The sequence below is a fragment of the Aulonocara stuartgranti genome, assembly GCF_965226115.1.
Source record: "Aulonocara stuartgranti genome assembly, chromosome: 18".
NCBI lineage: Eukaryota > Metazoa > Chordata > Actinopteri > Cichliformes > Cichlidae > Aulonocara > Aulonocara stuartgranti.
This window is the reverse complement of record NC_138954.1, coordinates 18,891,975-18,910,360: the sequence shown is the minus strand read 5'-3', so window position 1 is coordinate 18,910,360 and position 18,386 is coordinate 18,891,975. Positions and strand designations below refer to the sequence as shown.

The following is an 18,386-nucleotide window of genomic DNA, read 5'->3' as shown; positions in this document are numbered from 1 at the left end:
TGAAAATGATCATCTTACTGTTTTTACATGCCATCCACAGAATCGCTGGTGGGTTTTGGGGCTTTTTTATTATAAACCATTCATCTCCAAATCCCTCTCTGTGTGCGGATATGTGCGTTTGAGGATGCGTCACTTGTATCACTTGACATTTGGCTCCCCTTTTATCCTGTTCCAAGGATAGTAAGTCAAATGCTGTGTGACAGGTCAACCCCTTCATATCAGTCATTCTTCACCCTGACCCAGCCTCGGCTGCACAAAAACACATCCGGCTTTTTCCACAGTAAAAATGATCACTGACTCAAAGATGCAAGAGATTGCTGCAGGGTTCAAAAGCATCTCCATCCTTACGCATCTAGTTTTTTTTTTCTTCTTCTTCGTCTGCAGTCGAAATCCAAGAAACAGAAGCTGTTCATTCAGAGGATTTATGTATAATATTACATTAACCATGCGCAGCTTTTGTTGTCGACTCCTGGTTTAAGTATTTAATTTCCTTAATCGTTAATCTGAGGTGCAAAGAAACTGGAACGGGTGGGTATTTAATTTAGTAGGAGTTCAGAGGAGGATGGTCAACTGAAGCAGAGCAGGGGCTTGGAAATGCTGACTCGGCTCCTGTCGCTTAATCTATTTGAGGCGTGATTAAAGTTTAATTCGTGCCCATCTCCTAATGCTAGCCGAGTGTGTGTGTGTGCTCCTCAGCAGTGGGTCGGTGAGTAGTTTCAAGCTGAGCCCAGGTCTTTTCTCTCTGTCTGGGCCTCACTTTATTCATGCCTGAGGGACGCCAGGAGCAGCAAACAACTGAATTTTTCATCAAGGTTACTTCCTGTGCCATGCAGTTGCTGCTTTCCCGCGCTGTGTTCCTACCTCATACATAACTTACCCTGCCCTGATCCGCAGCTCTCTCTCCAGGAGGAGCTGTTTGACCCTGGTCCAGATAAGAGAATATGTGCTGTGGAGTCAGCATCGGTTTGTTATGAAGCTCGAAATATTGTGATTTGGTTCACCTGGTTTGGTAAACCAGGCGAATATATCTGGAAGTGTGTAATCCACTAAATTACCCATGTTATACATGGTTTATTACACATTATCAGGCTTTTAAAGTGCATAAAGTTTTGTGGGGGGTTTTGGACGCTTCAAGAGGTAACGGGAGTTTCTAAAATGTTACGCCACTGTTTATTTTTATTTATAGTTCATGCCGTAGTTAAGTTCCAGTCCCGGATGCATTATAATCTTTGGTACGATCTGTCTTCTTCCATTCATCAGAGCAGCTTCGCCAACAAATTCAACTAGTTTACATTTCTGTTGGGAATATCGAACTCCTTAGCATTTTTAGTCTCCAAAAAACAACTCTGCAACTTCTGCAGAAAACATCGACTGTTTATAAGAACATTTTTACATCAAAATTCATCTGCAATTATAATCAAACTCTACTTTTTATGAGAATATTAATGCTGCAACAACACATTTGGTTTTAATGGAGGGAAAATGTGCAGTGTCAGACGATTTTTTTCCCCCTTCTTCTTCTCTTTCATTAAGGCTGAAAATGCTGCTTTATCTCAATACAGCAATCAGAGCCACAAATGAGGTCTTATTTATTCTATTCAGAGTTTACTTTCCTAACGGCATCCGAGCAGTAAGGTCATTTTTGTCTATTGGCTTACAGTGGAATAAATTTGAATTTAGAGTGAACAGAATGAGCTCTTTCGATCATATTTCACGCTAATCAATGCTGCCTTGATTTGTAAATCAGAACTTAGGAGACTGATGAGTGGGGGGTTGACACAGATTGGGATTTGAAGAACCAACCTGACACTGCGGTTTTATATTAGCTGAATGATGGAGTAAAAAATATAAGGAAAAGAAAATTAATTGTCTTGACTCCTAAATGTTTTTTTTTCTCTCACTTTAAAGCATGCACGATTGCAGCTGAACCACCATCTCCCTTCAGAAGATTTACAAGATAAATATGAGGCCCCCTCCAACGTTATGACACAGTTAAATAGGGAATAAAATAAAGCCGAATGGCTGCTGGACTGGAGACTTCCATTTCAAGGCTGTGCTGTGCAGTCTTTGCAGCTCCTGAGTGTCAGACATTATCACCACCACTACCCTCAACCTCACCCTGCCCCTTGTGACAATTACTACTCTACCTCCCTATTCAGCACGTAATGAGAAAACTGACTGATCGATTTCTGTCCGGCCAGTAAAAAAAAAGAAGAAGAACAGACCACACTCCGAGGCACAGAACTGCAGTTTATCCACGTTACAATTTCGATTTTTCAGGCGTTAATGGGAGAAATACTATTGCAAGGCAGCAACTAAATTATTTTGATGATGTATTAATCATCTGATTCATTTCTTGATGAATCATTGGGTCTATGACATGTCAGAAAATAGCTGTCACAGTCAAAAAGTAAATACGACAAAGCAGATACAGTGCCCTTTTTTAATTGCATCTGCTCGTCTTCATTCCTACTGTACCGGCTCCCAATGTTGAGCTTGTTACTCAAGAAAAGTATGTATTACACATTACATTACTCACCACAGTAATTTGTTACACTACTCATTGCATTACTTTCTCGTCACTCCGTAAAATGACCTGAAATAATGTCTCATTTAGGTATGAACACAAAGCTGACAACACAAGACAAAGATGAAAAAGCCAAGTTGATTCTACTTTAGAAGCATGCTCGGATAGAAATGGAGGCTACAAACATGACTGCTTTTGTTACCTGTCGAAGTTCAGGCTCTGGCTGCGGGGCTGGGGTCGGCATACACTCAGCTTTAAAATCCCTCTCGGTTCTTGACTACTTTAGTGTTAGCATGCTATCTATGCAGTAGCCTTGCAAAGAGCCAAAGTTCTCTCAGCAGCAGGTATTCGTCTTAAAGTTTGCGAGGTTTCGTGTGTGATGCCGCTAAAAACAAAATGAAGCCAATGCGTTGGTGCCAAAAAAAGTGCAGTTCACCAAATGACCACTTGAGGCTCACTTCAAAGGTGAATCTATCCACACAGGCTTCAAATGGCAAAGTTGAGCTGGAAGAAAAATAAACACATTTAAAGAAAGGTACAAAAAAAATTTATATTGATAGTTTCATTTGCTGTGTCAACTTCATAGTGATTTTTTTAAGCCCTCTTCTTTAATTGCTAAATAAAAATAATAATAAATAACAAACTATCAGTAATTTTCCACCTGAGACCAGGAATGTCAGTTAAGTTTAGTAACTCATAAAGATGACAGGCAAAATAATAGTAATAGTTTTGCAACACATTTACCACAAGAAGTGCTGCAAAAGTCAAAGTGTGCAAATTTGTGAATTTGTGACTTGAGGGGGCACGTTTGAGTGGCTGAGTTGTGGTTGTAAACAGTAAATAAATAAATAGGAGTAAAATTATAGGTTTTCAGCTCTCAGTGTATTTGTGTAAGTATTAGACTACATATTTGTATTTTTTCCCACGTGTAAAACATTTTATTCCACAATTTTGACATTTTATTCAACAAGCCCTCGCATTTTTCAAAACACAAGGTGTTTGGATGAAGACACATCCAAACACCCAACGTACAAACACGGTCAGATATAAGGGCATTTGTTGATACACGACCGACATGCACACATTTTGTGTGAACTTTTGAGGTTTTGAGAAAGCTAAGGTATTAAACTGAGTTTTTGGCAGCTGTTTAAAACAAACTACAGATTCAGTGTCCTGACGGGCTGTTTGGATGCTACATCCTCTGGACTGTGTGTGCAACACAGATGGACCCTGATCAGATGATAAGAGACTTCAACTGCTGGAATAACGACTCAGCAGGGAGCTCCCCATGCAGGGCTTTATTTTTAATTAATGCAATTTTTAATTGGATTTAAAATGGAAATCCAATGACAGAAAGCTGGGCTAGTTCATTCGGTAGCAGCCTACGTTCTGGACTAACAAAATAACCTTTAGCAATATGAAGTGCGCAGGTACCAAGTTAAACTAGTCATAACAGCAGGTGGGTGAAGCAGCTACCAGTAGGAATGAAGGATACCACTGACCAACACAGGAAAGGGTGAGAAATACTGAACTGCCTACATAGCAAAAGCCTAAAAGTCCATCTCAATAAACTGAGGCGGTTTTAGATTATAAAAAGTAATTATTTTGGCCAGCAGTATTACTCCCCAACAGCTGTAAACTGATAGGAAAAATGATCACATTTCTTTTTAATCAATTATCCAGATATTTTATGAGATTTATTTTCTGTTACTGGGTAACTGATGGTTGGAGTAATCTTTATTATATATTATATTATTAAATAGCATTAGCTCTTATTGCTCTCACAAGTAGGCTGTTGTGTTGGATTCCAAAGGAGGAAGGCTGCTAGTTAGACCGCTTTCTGTTACGACTCTTGTGGTCCAATATTCCAACTCAAGACTTGTAAAACGCTTTCCACAAACTGCTCTATGCTCTAATAAATTCATCTTGATTTATTGTTCCTTTGACTGATTACACGGGTGTAAATATTCAGCAGGAAAATATATAGTCCGGATGACAGAGTGTCTTTTCCGAGCACCACCATGCTGTCCTGTTGGGTCAGAGCTCCACTGCCACTCACAATTATTTATTAGGCTACATATGCACCCTCGATCCATCACTGTATTGCCACCCGGTCCGGTCACATCTCTTTATGTTTATTACAGTGTCCCACCTTCCCGAGGAAGATGATTGACGTTTTCGGAGAGGACCGAGGTGGGACTTGCGCGCTTCTTCTTCTCCAATCGTGGCTCGAGGGGCGGAGGCTTTTCATCCACACTCTGATTATGAGTCAGTTACCAGACATAAGCGAAACAATAACAGTTGGTGGTACTTTGTATCCAAAACCTTCAAAGGCAAGTTGAGTCTTTAGCGCGTTTTGGCGCATCAAGCTCTTGAGTATATCGGAGGTTTCATAAGAGGAGCACAACGCTCTCCACTTTTAATCACATTAGGAGCCTTTAATGTTCAATCCTGTTTTTTTTCCTTCCCTACAGTAGCGGTGCAGGAGTGGCCAAAGCCTAAAGCAGCGATTCAGATCAGATTTCACCTAAACCAGCTGGGAGAGAGACCGAGAGAAAGCGAGAGAGAGGGTTTGTCAGTCTCCCTCCTCCCAAATCCAGAAAAGCTTACCAAGGAAAAAGGAGGAGTGGGCTGGGAGAGAGACACCGAGGAATCCAGAGGAATTTCCGAGGATATTTTCTCTTCTTTCTTTTTTCCTCTCTTCCCCTCTTTGATATTAAAATTTTAAAAGTTGGAGTGGAGGCAGCAGGGACCGTGGTCAAGGATGGACGAGCAGCCTCGGCTGATGCACTCCCACGGGGTAGGCATGGCCGGACACCCCGGCCTGGCGCAGCATATGCAGGATGGCACGGCAGGGACGGACGGAGAGGGAAGAAAGCAGGACATCGGAGATATATTACAGCAAATAATGACCATCACAGACCAAAGCTTAGACGAAGCACAGGCGAGGTGAGGCTTCACAAAACACTTTATTTATTCACGTGAAAATGGAAATATTTGGGATGGAGAGGGGGGGCGGGGGGGGGAGATCATAACATTGTGGTTCGGATCAAGACTGCCTCTAAATGAAAGCAATTACGCCCACCGAAGTGCCGTGACTGCGCGAAAGCGAAAGAAAGACCCTAAAAACTTGTCACGATTCGTGGTAAATTCTTTGCAAAAACTTTTCTGTCATTTTTTTAAGGTAATATATCGAAACTATAAATGATTGCGTGGCTATATGAGATTGACACGGGGGTGTGTTTTAGCTGTGGAGCACTGAGGCACCTCAGTCAAAGTGAGAGTCTTCTGCCTTGTTACAAAGGAGCTTACATTGTAATCCTATGCTGTAATAACATGTTGCAGATCCCTTTCTATAGCCTGCACTAGCAATAAAATATACATATAGCAAACATTTGAGGCAAGTTGTAGTACCTGAGTGAATTTTATTGGATGCTGCATAGGATAAATCTGTGTTTTCCAAAGATTTGAAGTCATGCATTGTGCATTTAAATTATTTTCAAAAGAATTATACCCACAAAGTATGGATTGATTTTTTTTAACAAATATATTTTTTCCCATGCTTTGGCTCCTGTAAGTTTTATATATTTGCATGCTTTGAAGTACAATCAGCTGAGATATGTTGGGAAAATGTAACCTTTCGGGGATTTCAGCAAGTTCAGTTGTGTTGCCACTTGTTTGAATACTGATTTGGAAAGTGGTGTCCTGTCCCCCCATCCCTCCTTTGTTTTTGTTTTTTTGTTTGTTTTTTTAGAAAACATGCACTCAACTGCCACAGAATGAAACCGGCTCTCTTCAACGTCTTATGTGAAATAAAGGAGAAAACAGGTAAGGTCACTTTTATGGCCAGTTCCTTGTGTGTCAGCATCACTTGTTTTCTTTTCTCTCTTTTTTTGGTGTCTTCTTTTGATCGTTGAAGCATTTTTAAAGAAAAGCAGAAGTCACGGTTATCTAGACTTGACTCTCCCAAACCAGTAAATATGTATTTACATCATGTTTTCTTTCACAAACCTCACTGACACTGGATAGCTCGCTGTCATTGGACATTTGGGCCTCTTTGGGACCGTCTTTCTTTCTTTCTTTCTTTCTTTCTTTCTTTCTTTCTTTCTTTCTTTCTCGCTCCTCTCTTCTCTGTTTTCCTTGGCCGAGTTTGATGGTGTTTGCTGAAGTGAGCTGTTTTGCATGCAGAGACAGGTCAGGGGGATTTTCTGTTTATGTTCGCAGCCTGGGTCAAAGTCATGAAAAAGAATGTGTGAATTATTACTCTCTTAACAGCAGATTAAAAGGAGAGCTCCTCACATGATGAAAGCCTGTGACTATTCTCTGAGGGATGTGGCAGAGCGCTGCTTTTGAAGGGGAGGAAATAAAACAAAAGATCCAATATAACCTTATCTGTGAACACAACTTTGAAGCTGTCTGAGATTATTGAGAGAGCCTTGTCACTTTGGCTGCTCGGTTGTCGCGTCGCAGCCATGCAGACAGCTGAGAATAAACACGGGGCTTGTGCTGTATGGAGGCAATGCCGTTTTCATTAATTTAACATGAACTGTTGTTCACTGAAGCTTCACTCTTATGAGTCAGAGTTTGGCACAGCCCCCCCCCCCCTCCAAAAAAAAAAAAAAAAAAAATGAAGGGAGAACGTGTAGACACTTGATTTTCGTCACATTTAAAACGTGAAGCCCATGAGGAAGAAGCTATAGCAGGCTGGGGCCCTGCTTCTAAATTGCAAGGCTTGGAAAAGTGAGAGAGTAATGCCTGGCTCTTTGTAAACTGTCTGGCGTCTCCCCGGGTTCAACCAGAGTTCGTTTCCAAAAAGAAGAACAAAGTGACTTGGACCTTTTCCTGGCTTTTCCCCCCTGCCTCTCCTCTCTTCCCACCGTTCTTGGCAACCAGGATTTCACAGGGCTTCTGACGAGAGAGGCTCCCCCCAGACTGCAAATTGCCCTCCCCTCCGCTTAGCACCAAGTTTGGAAAAGGAACATAATTCAATTCAATGTGGATTACATTTTCTCGCTCTCTTTTTTTTAATGCATCGGATCAGTTATTTTTACTTAAAATGTGGCTGGGGAACATTTCTCCCAAACCACAAATCAGCGAGCTCTAAATAGCTACATTGTTTTGATGGCGACAGAACGACGTATAAAAAGTTAAGAATAACCCAAGCAATTTGTGAGGGAATCAAGAGTGAATGGCTGCCTCTCTGTGTCCTCCCTGTCTGCGTTTGAAGAGCTGAGCCGCGGCTCATCTTCGCCCATAGGAGGTTTGTGCAGACGAAACTGAAAATCCTTTCACTGCAGTGACAGAGAAAATGACTCAAACCTTCACCATGGCATTTACAGCCAAATGTGCTGAGTGCAGTGTATGCGAGCGGAGTACAGCCTGTAATTTGTCAGCCTTTTTTATATTCTTTATAAAGAGTCAGCTTCTCCCTGCTTTTTACACTGTTGCAGTGAGAGTGTCTGCGAGAAGAAGAGCGAGCAGGGGGCGATGAGTACAGCAGGGCAGATTTGAAGCAACGCTTTCTCCTCGACCTTTAACTGAAGAGAGGAAGTGTTTTTTCTCCTTCTTCTTTACGTCATCTATAGGTGCTGCATGTTCACGTGTCTGTGTGTGTGTGTGTCTTGTACGCGCCTCTTCTTTGTGGTGCGAGTGTTGACAGCAGCAATATGGGACATTAGAGCAGTGAGGTGTCCATTGGCAAGCAGCTGACAAACAAGGCAGGAGCACATGCCAATAGCAGGCCTTAACTGATGACCTCACACACCCCCACACCCTGTTTATTTGCGCAGGGGTCGTTCCTGTGTCACAGATTTAGAGTATTTAGCAAGCTTAAACAAGCTCAGGTTCACACGCTGGCCGATGGAAAAGCAGCGACAGAGATTTGTGTTACGACTTACAGTCGTACCTTTCGACACCGGGGTTGTTTGGCCCGTCTTCTGGCCCCTCTCGCCTTTTTTCTTTTTTTAAACTATCATCATTGTTTCTGCAGTTCCTGAGAGCACTTAGAATTTGTTTTCCTGTGCTTGCTTCACATCCTGTGAAGAGAACCGGAGAGCGTCTTTGTTTGTGTGGAACCATTACGGCGAGACAAGCTGGCACGTACAGGTTGACTAAGTAAGAGAAGCCAGCCACCAAGTCAGTGTTTCTGGGTGTCAGATTTCAGGCCTGCGCTCTCCCTCTCTCACTCTCTGTCTATCTGTGGGCCTGCGACCGTTTCGTCAGGCCACTCTTGTCAGCAGCCTCACATTACTCCCATGCAGGCTCGGGTCAGATGGCGAGCTCCTGCATGACTAATGTGATCAGACGGATAATGCATTACACCGCTTGAACTTATCAAAGCTGGAGACCTGCTGAATCAGTCCATCCCGCTAAGTGCCACCCTCCGCTCTCAACCCCCCCTCCTCCCCATGCATGTGCCGCTAATTGGACGTGTACACACAATTTAGATATTCACAGTGGTGTTGATCTGGTCACTTTGGAGGTGTCATGAACTCTTGAGCAAATGTTGTTCTTTCAGTGTCAAGAAGGCGGCTTTTGTTTTGATGGCTCAAGAGTACTCTTTGATAGTAGAGATGCACAGATCAAGCAGCCAGGCACAGATTTTCAGTGTTCTCAGTCCAGACCTGATTCGTTGCATGTAAAACTTGGGCACAGTGGCACAGGCAAAAAGTGGTGTGTGCACTTTGGGGGGACAATCAGAAAAACTTTAGTGAGAACAAACTTTAATCAGACACTTAAATCCCCCCTGAACATGGTTATTTTAAAGAAGCTAACAAAGGTAAAGTGGTTAAAGCTAATGAGCCTCAGTATGAGCAAAGGATAGTTACTTTGGGGATGAGTAATAAATAAAAAAGGGTTCAAGTCCTGTTATCTGGTGAATTTATAAACGTTTTACAAAATGATGTAAGGACTTGATTTTTGTCTTGCGATATAAATGTGTTGCACCTGCTTTTGTAAAATATGTCAGGTAAAGGTGGGTGCACAGCGACTTACTGTCGGGTTATTATTTGTACCTCATTTTGGTAGCATAACACTTTGTTTTCAGAGTAGTTTATTAAGCAAGAGAAAATCTGCAACTTACTGCAGTTTGAGGTAAACTTTAAAGTTTACTAATTTTATTATGAAAATAATGTTTTACATTGTAGAAAAGCTGATTTTTGGTTCTATATGTTGTCAGTTAGAGTTCTTAGAAACTATATGATAGTTTAACCAATAATACCGGCTGGACCAAATGGTCTCTAACAACCCAACAACTGGTGGCTGCCAATGTGTAATTCAGATTATATGGGATTGTTTTTGTTTTAACCTTAAAAAAACAGTCTAATGGATTGAAACAAAACAGCAAAACGAGGACACACTGCAGCCTGTAAATGACCAGGTGAGATGAGTAGCAACTGATAGCATACTTAGCATTAGCTTGGTAATCATACCAATGAGAATCTCCATCAGCATCTCTGTGCAGGAAAACGCACCAACTTGTGTTTACCAAGCTTTTAATTAAGGAAGCAGAGCACTGGAAAAAAAAAAACGTGTAACACTGAGCAGTAGACTTAGTCAGTCCCCAATAGATGACATATTTGTCCAATGCCATCACTGCAAAATCCAGATGGGATAAGGCAGCATATCCAGATGTTTTGTTTTGTTTGATCAGCTGTTGAAAATATGTATTATTTACCATGAAAAACAGCAAAGCTTCTTAATGCAGTAGGTGAAGCCAACAAGAGTTGGCATTTTGCTTAAATAAATGAGTGAAACGAATAAGTGATCATATTCGGTAACATCAGTATAGCAGTAAATAGCAGTATTGAGCATCATGGATCCTGACTTTGACTGTTCACTAATTACTAATCAAATAAGTGGTGTCAGATCTGCTTTGCTTGACTGAAATAAGCCCAAAGGTGCACGGCGATAATGTCAAATTACCGTTTTCTGTAACATTAGCGTTAAACACTTGGAGAGGTACTGGTTGGGCTCAATTCAGCCGTGGATAAACTGGTCACTATGGCTCCCAGTCCTGCAGTTTTTCAGTATTTAATTGACATGGCTGTCCATGATGAGTTCAGGGGTTAGTGTTGCCTCTCTTTGTTACCCTCCTCTCATCTCCAGTGACAGATGGAGGCATTAGTCTCCAATGTGGCGCTGTCCTGAAACTAATGGCTATGTCCTTGGTTTCCCCGCGCTAGCTGGGAGACTGTATATCTGTCCCCGGCTTGGAAGTGCCGAAGCAGCAGTTTATCCCCCTATGTTTTAGTTTCCACGGAAATAAGGCTGAACAGGACTCTGCCTGTTCTCTCATAAATAACTTCAAATAAATAACTTCAAAATGTGTGCGAAGTTTTCCAGAGAAAAATATTGCCTGGCTTTGATTTATGCATTTATCGGAAAACTCTTCCTCTACTTACCAGAAATGTTCGTCTAAGTGAATAATAATAAGCATGTAGTATATTTTTATAAGTATAGTCGGAGAGGGGATGTGCTGACTGTCAGTTTATCTTTGCTTTTGAAGTGAGTTATGACATGTGTAAATAGACCGGACTCCCTTTTATTCACTGGCATTTCCTCTATATTCATATTTATGCTCACTACATATTCACTTCAGGGGCAACAGCAAGTATTTTTGCTGTTTCCTGTCCTCTGATATAAACTCACTTGCAATTAGGACAGCTAATATATTATGCAAATGTTGACTGGCTTAATTGAGACATGTTAATCATGTTTTAAGAGGCTAATTACAGCCCTGTATATGTGAGGTGGGAGTTGTAATTAGCCGTGATAACAGATCTGGCTGTAGAATGGTCATATTCTGTGTGTCGATGTATGGGAAGGGTGTGTGTCTGTGTGTGAGATATAGGTATGTTGCTGGGCTTGTTCTATGTTTGCTTTCACTCCTTATTTTTACAGACCTCTCGCCCTCTTTAGCACACAAAAACAATGATAATGTGTGTTTACCTTTCCACTGTTTTTGTCCTCTTTACGTAGTCACAAGTTAAACTGGCGTCCACGTCTGTTTGCTTCACCTTCGCTGAAAGGGCAATAGGGACAGAAAGACGGAGCTATCGGCTCACCTATCCAAGAGAAATATGAATTCATTGCGTCTCTTTCTATAGTTTGTTTCCTGCACTTTTCAGTCTGGTTATCTGATGCAGCAGCGCTGACCATTCTGCACGCCGGGCTTTTATTCGAGACTGTGTTCTTAGTTTTCTGACAGAGATCATATTCAGATCCATTACGCTAAGAATGCCTTCCCACTTATCGAATATAAAATTGCTTTAGAGAGGAAATTTGCTCTATGGCAGAGTGGAGTTTCTTTTTTATCAGATGTTTGTCTCTAGAGCAGCTTTTAGTGTCTACAAAACAGCTCTGGTGACATTATTGCAACTGCAATTGCCTCACCCATTGTTTTTGTTATTGGTGCTGTTTGGATTTGATTGGATTTTCCACAGTCTCATGGAATTGCTTCACGCAGCGTGACTGGCAAACGCATATATCCTCATACTGTTGGTGTTGAAACACCTGCAGATCTTATTATTGATATGTTCATGGGGCTCTAACCATACACTCCTACCTTTGAATTATACTGGGGGGTTTTTTGGCCTTTTTTTTTAAATACCTTTCATATATTTTCTTGTGCCAAAAAATGTAAGTTATAACATATTCAGATTTTCTTGATGGAGGTGTGTTTTCCTGGCACCCTGCCACTAAAATGTAAGTGGTGTGTAGGCAGCATGCTGGGGTCGTACAAAGGACCCCCTGACTTCGATGAACAGTCAAACATAAAATGGCAAGCACTCTTCCCTGGCTGACTTAGTAAAAATGACACAAATTAATACATGCTGCTTAAACAGGACCAAGATTAATGGTTGCCTTTCGCAGCGGCTTAGATCCACTGTCAGTCGCTGCTCGCTGCCCAGATGGAATCAACACCAATCAATGAGGCTGCCTGACTCTCACTAGATATCTGCTTAGGATGCTGAGTGGTTCACACACACACACACACACACACACACACACACACACACACACACACACACACACACACACACACGCACACATTTAAATATGTACTGTACATCCACACACAGCTATTCGATGCGGTACTCTTGTGTCTCTCCTCAACATTTCTTCGGATAAACTCGTGGGCATATATTGTGTTACTTCCCATACAGTGTGACGTTCAATCAGGTGCCACAAAGTCAGATGGGGGAGAGCAGTGAGGCTGATGGCTCAGTAGTGATTGGATGTTTCAATTACTGATAGTAATGCCATGGTGTAGTGAGTCATGCAGTGCAGATAGCACCATTTATTTTAATCAGGACAGGGGAGAGATGGGTGTGGATGTGTCTCCCTCATTTCAGAGTTTCACATTTAGATGCAGGGGAGTGTGTGCTCTCTTTCTCTCGCTCTATCTTTCTCTCTCTTTATGTCACACACAAACACTCGCACACAACCGTGCACACATGCACATGCTCAGGTGGATTGAGAGTGGAGGAGAGGTTGCCGTGGGTAACGCATAGCGACAAGGTACTCTCTCGGTGAGCTATTCTAATTTATGTTAATAAACCTCGCCTGTGCCGTGAGAGACAAAAGGGGCCACAGATGAGCCTTGGTAACCTCGGCACCTTCGCTGGAAGGAAAGGCACAGACAAAGAACAATGCAGACACACACACGCACACACACACAAAAAAGCAGAGAAGAGATATTGAACTGTAGAGAAAGACACAAATACTGTGGCGGAGAGCGATGATAAATTTAGCCACACAAAGAGTTGTTTTTGTGGCTGCAAAATCAAACAGTCTCTTGCTGGCAATCTTCAGTGCGGTGTACGGTATGTACTATTTCTGCGCGCGTGTCACAGTGTGTGTTGCAGGGGCAGAAACAGGCAGGCAGGCTGTCTCTGGGGATTGTTGCTGCTAATTCCGTGGGGCCTATAGAGACGCGGGGTTCCTGCAGTTTTTGGATCACTTCCCTTGGCAAATGTGACACCACAGGTAGCATTTAGCACAGTGGGGCGAGAGCACGGATGTTAGCACAGGTCAGCACTTGGCCTAGCCACCTGGCAGTGTAAATACCATCTCTGAGAGTAAGATAAGGGCCCTTAAGCCTGCTTCTGAAGGAGGCAGGCAAAAAAGGGAAACCTCAACATGCAGGATTTTTTTCAAAAAAGGGTGTTAGAGTGAAAGATTTTTTTTTTTGTTAGAAAGAAATACATTAATGCCACTCGTGTCATATAAAATGTCGTTAAACTCAAATTACATTAGAAGCAGCGCCGATTTTCTCAATCGTCAGCAGGTTTGACTCAAAGTTTTATCTTAATCTGTTTTGTGTAGATATCCGTTGCCTCGTTGCTATTATATGTTTTCAGTGTGAAAACTAACCAAACCATTTTCTGTTTGGTTAAATACGTACCCAATTTTCGCAGTAACAGCCATGAGGATTGATAATGCGGTGATGCTTCCTTGCTGCTTCCCTGTACAGTAAAAAATCTGTATCCCCTACCCAAAGAGTGAAAGCTGTGGATTTCCACTGTGCCTTCTGTCTGCCAGCTTGCCTTTGGCGATGTTAGTTCTGGACAGTTAACTCCTACTGAAATTATGTTAATTGCTGTCATTTTCTTTTTTCTACTTGAGCATAATCAGCAAATTATATACTTCTGTTCATTTATTACCGAGCCGCTCCTAACGGAGTTTTTACCCTTCAAGAGATTAAAAGTTAGGAGGTAGTTTGCTCTTATGATTTGTGTATATTCATGCGGGTTTATGGGTATTTTTATGCTATTAGCAATTTGTTATTTTCTGTATCAGTTTGTAATTGCATCAGCTGTTCTGGGCCATAAAAGTTGTCTTAATGCTCCGAATGTGGTGTGAACGCTGTGCTAGTGACACCTGAGAAGTGCTTGTGCTGGAGCCTATCGAAACATAACTTGTGTAAGGTTTATATCGTTTTAATCTTTGTTTGACAGTTTGCCAGTGTGATGCTTTTGTGTTGTTTTAGCAATACTGCCACCCTGGATGCCATCATGCCGCAAGGTTGTTTTTGGCATTGTTACAAAAGTTTCAGGTGTTCACGCACTTAGTATGGAGGAACAAACATAAACATCTTATTCCTGCAGCTGGTGCAGGACTCCTAACTGGTACCAGAAAAAGAGAAAAGAATCACACCTGCACTGTTCTCTGCACCGTCTACCTGTTAAATACAGAACTGATTTGAAGATCCTTTTATTTGAATAGGTTGACACCTGGGTACATTTCAAATCTTCCCTGTCTCTACTCTCCTTCTGGGTCTCTCATATCCTCAGAAGAACTGCATTTTAACTGTTCCACCATCATGGTTAGTGGGTAAGGCTGACTTTAAGTTGGAGCAGCAGCCCACAATTGCTGGACAAGCTTTCTAATTACAATCAAAGGTTTGCTCTTTGTTGGTGCTTTTAAGATGAAGACTTGCTGGCTTTCAATGGTCTTTTGTAGTTTTTATTGGTCTTTAGTAGTTTTAGTATTTTGGCACTGATGATCACAGTGTATGTATGTTCCCTAACTCTTCCTAGATGCAATTATTCTGGATAAAACGAAGGATATAAACTATATACTTACAGTTTACGACATTATTTAGGAAATATTTAAAATCATAATCTTGGTTACTAGGATTATTGACATTTGTATAACTTCTGGGAGACATTTAAAATGCATTTTTAAACATTCAAATCCTTACAAATTATATATGTAGTAGCTGATCTCAAAATGAAAGGTGACATGGCATTTAACTGGTACAATTGTACATTGTACCTGCCTGAAACAGGTATCTCTTGTAACGAGTCTCAATGGGAATACCTGTTTAAATAAAAGCTAAATAAAAATTTTGAAAGAAATTACAGGAACATTACATTACGTGTACATTTTTGATACTGTGGGTACTTTACATGTGCACGCTGTTGTTACGAATATGTGTAAATAAGTGTTCATCAAACACTGAAACTGTGCATCTCATACAATAAAAAGTGTAGCTTACAAAAAGAAAAATACCTGTATGTATTTATTATTCATTTGTTTGGTGTTCGTGAACAGCCGTTTGTTGCTGTCTCTCTATGAAGATAAAAAGAATGACATGATAAATTAACTTGCACATCTGTGTTTTCACATATCTGTGTGAATAAACGTCACAGGCAGTAAAAGCTAGCAAAAACCTCCAGTATAAGTCTAATTACCACTTAAGTTACCTTATAGGTACGGGTAGGCCTGAAGGTTAGGGGTAGATGCTCTGATGTCACTCTCTGGGTGTAGTCAGCTTGACTTCATTTGAAGAATTATAGGAATCTTCCCATTGTGTGCATTATTAATTACTCTTATTTTCATGTCTAGGTTTATGGACTACCCTTTCGAAATCCCTCACTTTCTATGTGCACACATACACACAGGCATGGCCTCTGCTGTTACAGGAAGGCAAACTGTGTTAGTTTAACCTAACAAGACCTCTCGTTTTTACGTTAAACTAGGTCACGTGACACAAAGACAAGTAATATTAGACATGCATTTATTACCACTTCATTGAATAAGTTTCAGTGAGTGAGCGTACATGGATAATTTATTTTCAGACTTCCCTGAGGCAGACCGCATGACAGTATGTGCAGGTTCGCCCACGCCATGTTGTAAAAGGAGGATTTTAGTGCTTTCTCGCCGATGCTTTCACGAGTCGTTCACAAGATATGAAGCGACGACCCCGTGACTCCGCGCATGCCTCTCACGCCTTCAGGGGAGCAGCTCTTCTTCTAATATTTTTTATTTGGCTTTGCTGCCACCACCTTGCAGCCTGTTTTATTGGATTTTATTGATGTCCTTCAGCACCATGTTTAGCAGTCTCCTCCCCTAAACACATAAAATTCCTTTATGTTCCTATTACTTGAGTTTATGAAGAGCGTCTTCTCCCACCTCCCTCCCGATAAGATCATATTGATAGATTGATATTGGGAGAGCTGTAGTGTGATAAAGGCGTGGGGGTTAAGAGCTTCTTGGATAGTTTAACCTTGATAAAACAGTTGTTTCAGTGAGGCTGATTTTGCCCCATCCGTCTTCATCCGTCAGGGCCCCTCTGAAGTATGCAAATGAAGGCAGTAGAGGGAAGCGCCGTGTGCGGTTAAATGGGGCGTTGCGAATGTGCGGTGTACCGCGCAGACGGGGTGATACTACTTACTGTCCAAATTTAGTGTGTCTCTTCTGAAACACCCCACCCCCTTCCTTTTTTTGGTCTGCCTTTCGAGAATATATACACCCTGAGAGCTACTGTGGCCTCTCGTAAAATGATTGCAGCTGTGACAGAAGCAAATCACTTGGCCCTTTTTTTTAACGTTGTTTAAAATATATGTTATTATAGATTTTAGTGTTTTTGAGCAGCGCGTTAGCCCTTTATTTGTGACTCGTACCTGCATTTACATGTTGCAGCGGGTTTTACTGCATGCTCCAGCCATACATTTTTAGAGTATGGCTGTTTACCATGGTAATTAGTGAGTCTGGAGGTGTAAGGGTAATGATCTTTGTGATAATAACTGTTTATGCCTTAACACTGCTCTCCATTCACAGTTTATGTTGCTCAGGCAGCTTCATTTGCCTGATTAGTTTTGTACCTACTCAGCAGCATTAGGGATGGGGTTTTTTTCTGTGTGTGTGCGTGTGTTTGATTCTCTCATTTATCTCGCGTGTCGGCATATTGATCGATTCCCCTGCTCACTCATTATTTTGTTCTGTTCTTCACAACTCATTTTCAGAAAGGGGGGCCAGCGCCAAGGCCACAAACAGATACCGTGTCTCCTCGTTGCTGTCTGACTAGCCACCACACGCATAAAGCTGTCAATCAGGAGCTCTCCTGCCTGCCCTTTGTTATGGAACGCCAGCTCTGTGGGTGGGTCCTCTGGGTGATAGATGGTTTTGAGAGCCTATCGGACTGCAAGAAGCATCCATCTCTGTCTGGAGCCTGTTAAACAAGCTTGGGAAAGCAGCCATGTAGTCCTAACCACCACTGGCCTCCACTAAAAACCCCCATTAACATTAATGAAGGATAGCTTTAAAAGTTCTCCAGTAATAGGCTTGAATTGGATTTATGAGTCAGATAGTTTGCCAGAGAGTACGTCATGAAAAATGTCGCTGCTAGATAAATGGAAATGAGTGTTTGAAAGGTCTCGGGACACTGTTTCAGCGAGGATTTCAGCTCAGCTTTGAAACTTTTTTCCCCCTCTCACCCCTCAATCATTTCCCCCTCCAGCTCTAAAATCAAGCTGCAGCTTCGGTGGCTGTGAGGGAAAGCGAGGTGTTTGATGTTTTAAGTCACTGCAGAGATAAAGCTGCTCGACTTACACTCAGTGCCTCTGCTTCTAGTGGGGGGAAAAAATAAGTTCTTAATACTTTTTTTAAAGGCCTTTCATCCCAGGTGGCACTGGCCATTTCAATATCTTGCAACTACCACTTTACCTGTCTGCAAGGTCCCTATAGATGGCTGATGTGAAACTGCCATTAGCCAGCCAATTCCTCAGCCACAGATTACTGTGCCAGTACGTGGTAATCACAATGTTGAAAAGGTCTGATTGCACTCCATCCAACCTACAAAGTGTGGCGTAAATGGGTTTTTCGAAGGTCTGCAGTTGGTTGTTGGTATGTCATCATAGTGCATTAGGACTGTCAGAGGCAAAATAACAGTTTTTGAAACCTCTTTCATTTCATGTGAATGTTAACAGGATGCAGAAATACACTCAGAAGCAACCAGGCAAACAGGGTCCTCAGTGAGATGGTTCAGTGCAAGTGCCCGATGTACGAGCTGAACCATGAACTTGTTCCACTGGAAATAGATGTATTTGAGGTCTTTCTAATTTTCCGGAGC

At 41.8% G+C, this 18,386-nt stretch overlaps 1 protein-coding gene and 1 long non-coding RNA gene across 5 annotated transcripts in view; one reads left to right on the top strand and one right to left on the bottom strand.

Annotated features, from left to right (window-relative positions):
* LOC309693159 overlaps positions 1 to 2,945 on the bottom strand; it is a 29,116-nt gene extending 26,171 nt beyond the window's left edge. Inside the window, exon 1 of the long non-coding RNA XR_014272585.1 lies at positions 2,730 to 2,945. This is a non-coding gene — a long non-coding RNA (uncharacterized lncRNA). The remainder of the gene's footprint in view (positions 1 to 2,729) is intronic.
* Positions 2,946 to 4,713: 1,768 nt separating this feature from the next.
* Positions 4,714 to 18,386, top strand: part of pbx1a (pre-B-cell leukemia homeobox 1a) — a 51,230-nt gene continuing 37,557 nt past the window's right edge. The window contains exons 1-3 of one of the 4 annotated variants that reach the window (XM_082512145.1): positions 4,714 to 4,860; positions 5,002 to 5,476; positions 6,282 to 6,355. In XM_082512145.1, the coding sequence (XP_082368271.1) occupies positions 5,292 to 5,476; positions 6,282 to 6,355 (259 nt within the window). In that variant the 5' untranslated portion in view covers positions 4,714 to 4,860; positions 5,002 to 5,291. The remainder of the gene's footprint in view (positions 4,861 to 5,001; positions 5,477 to 6,281; positions 6,356 to 18,386) is intronic. The other 3 variants (XM_082512146.1, XM_082512147.1, XM_082512149.1) reach the window with 3 other exon arrangements.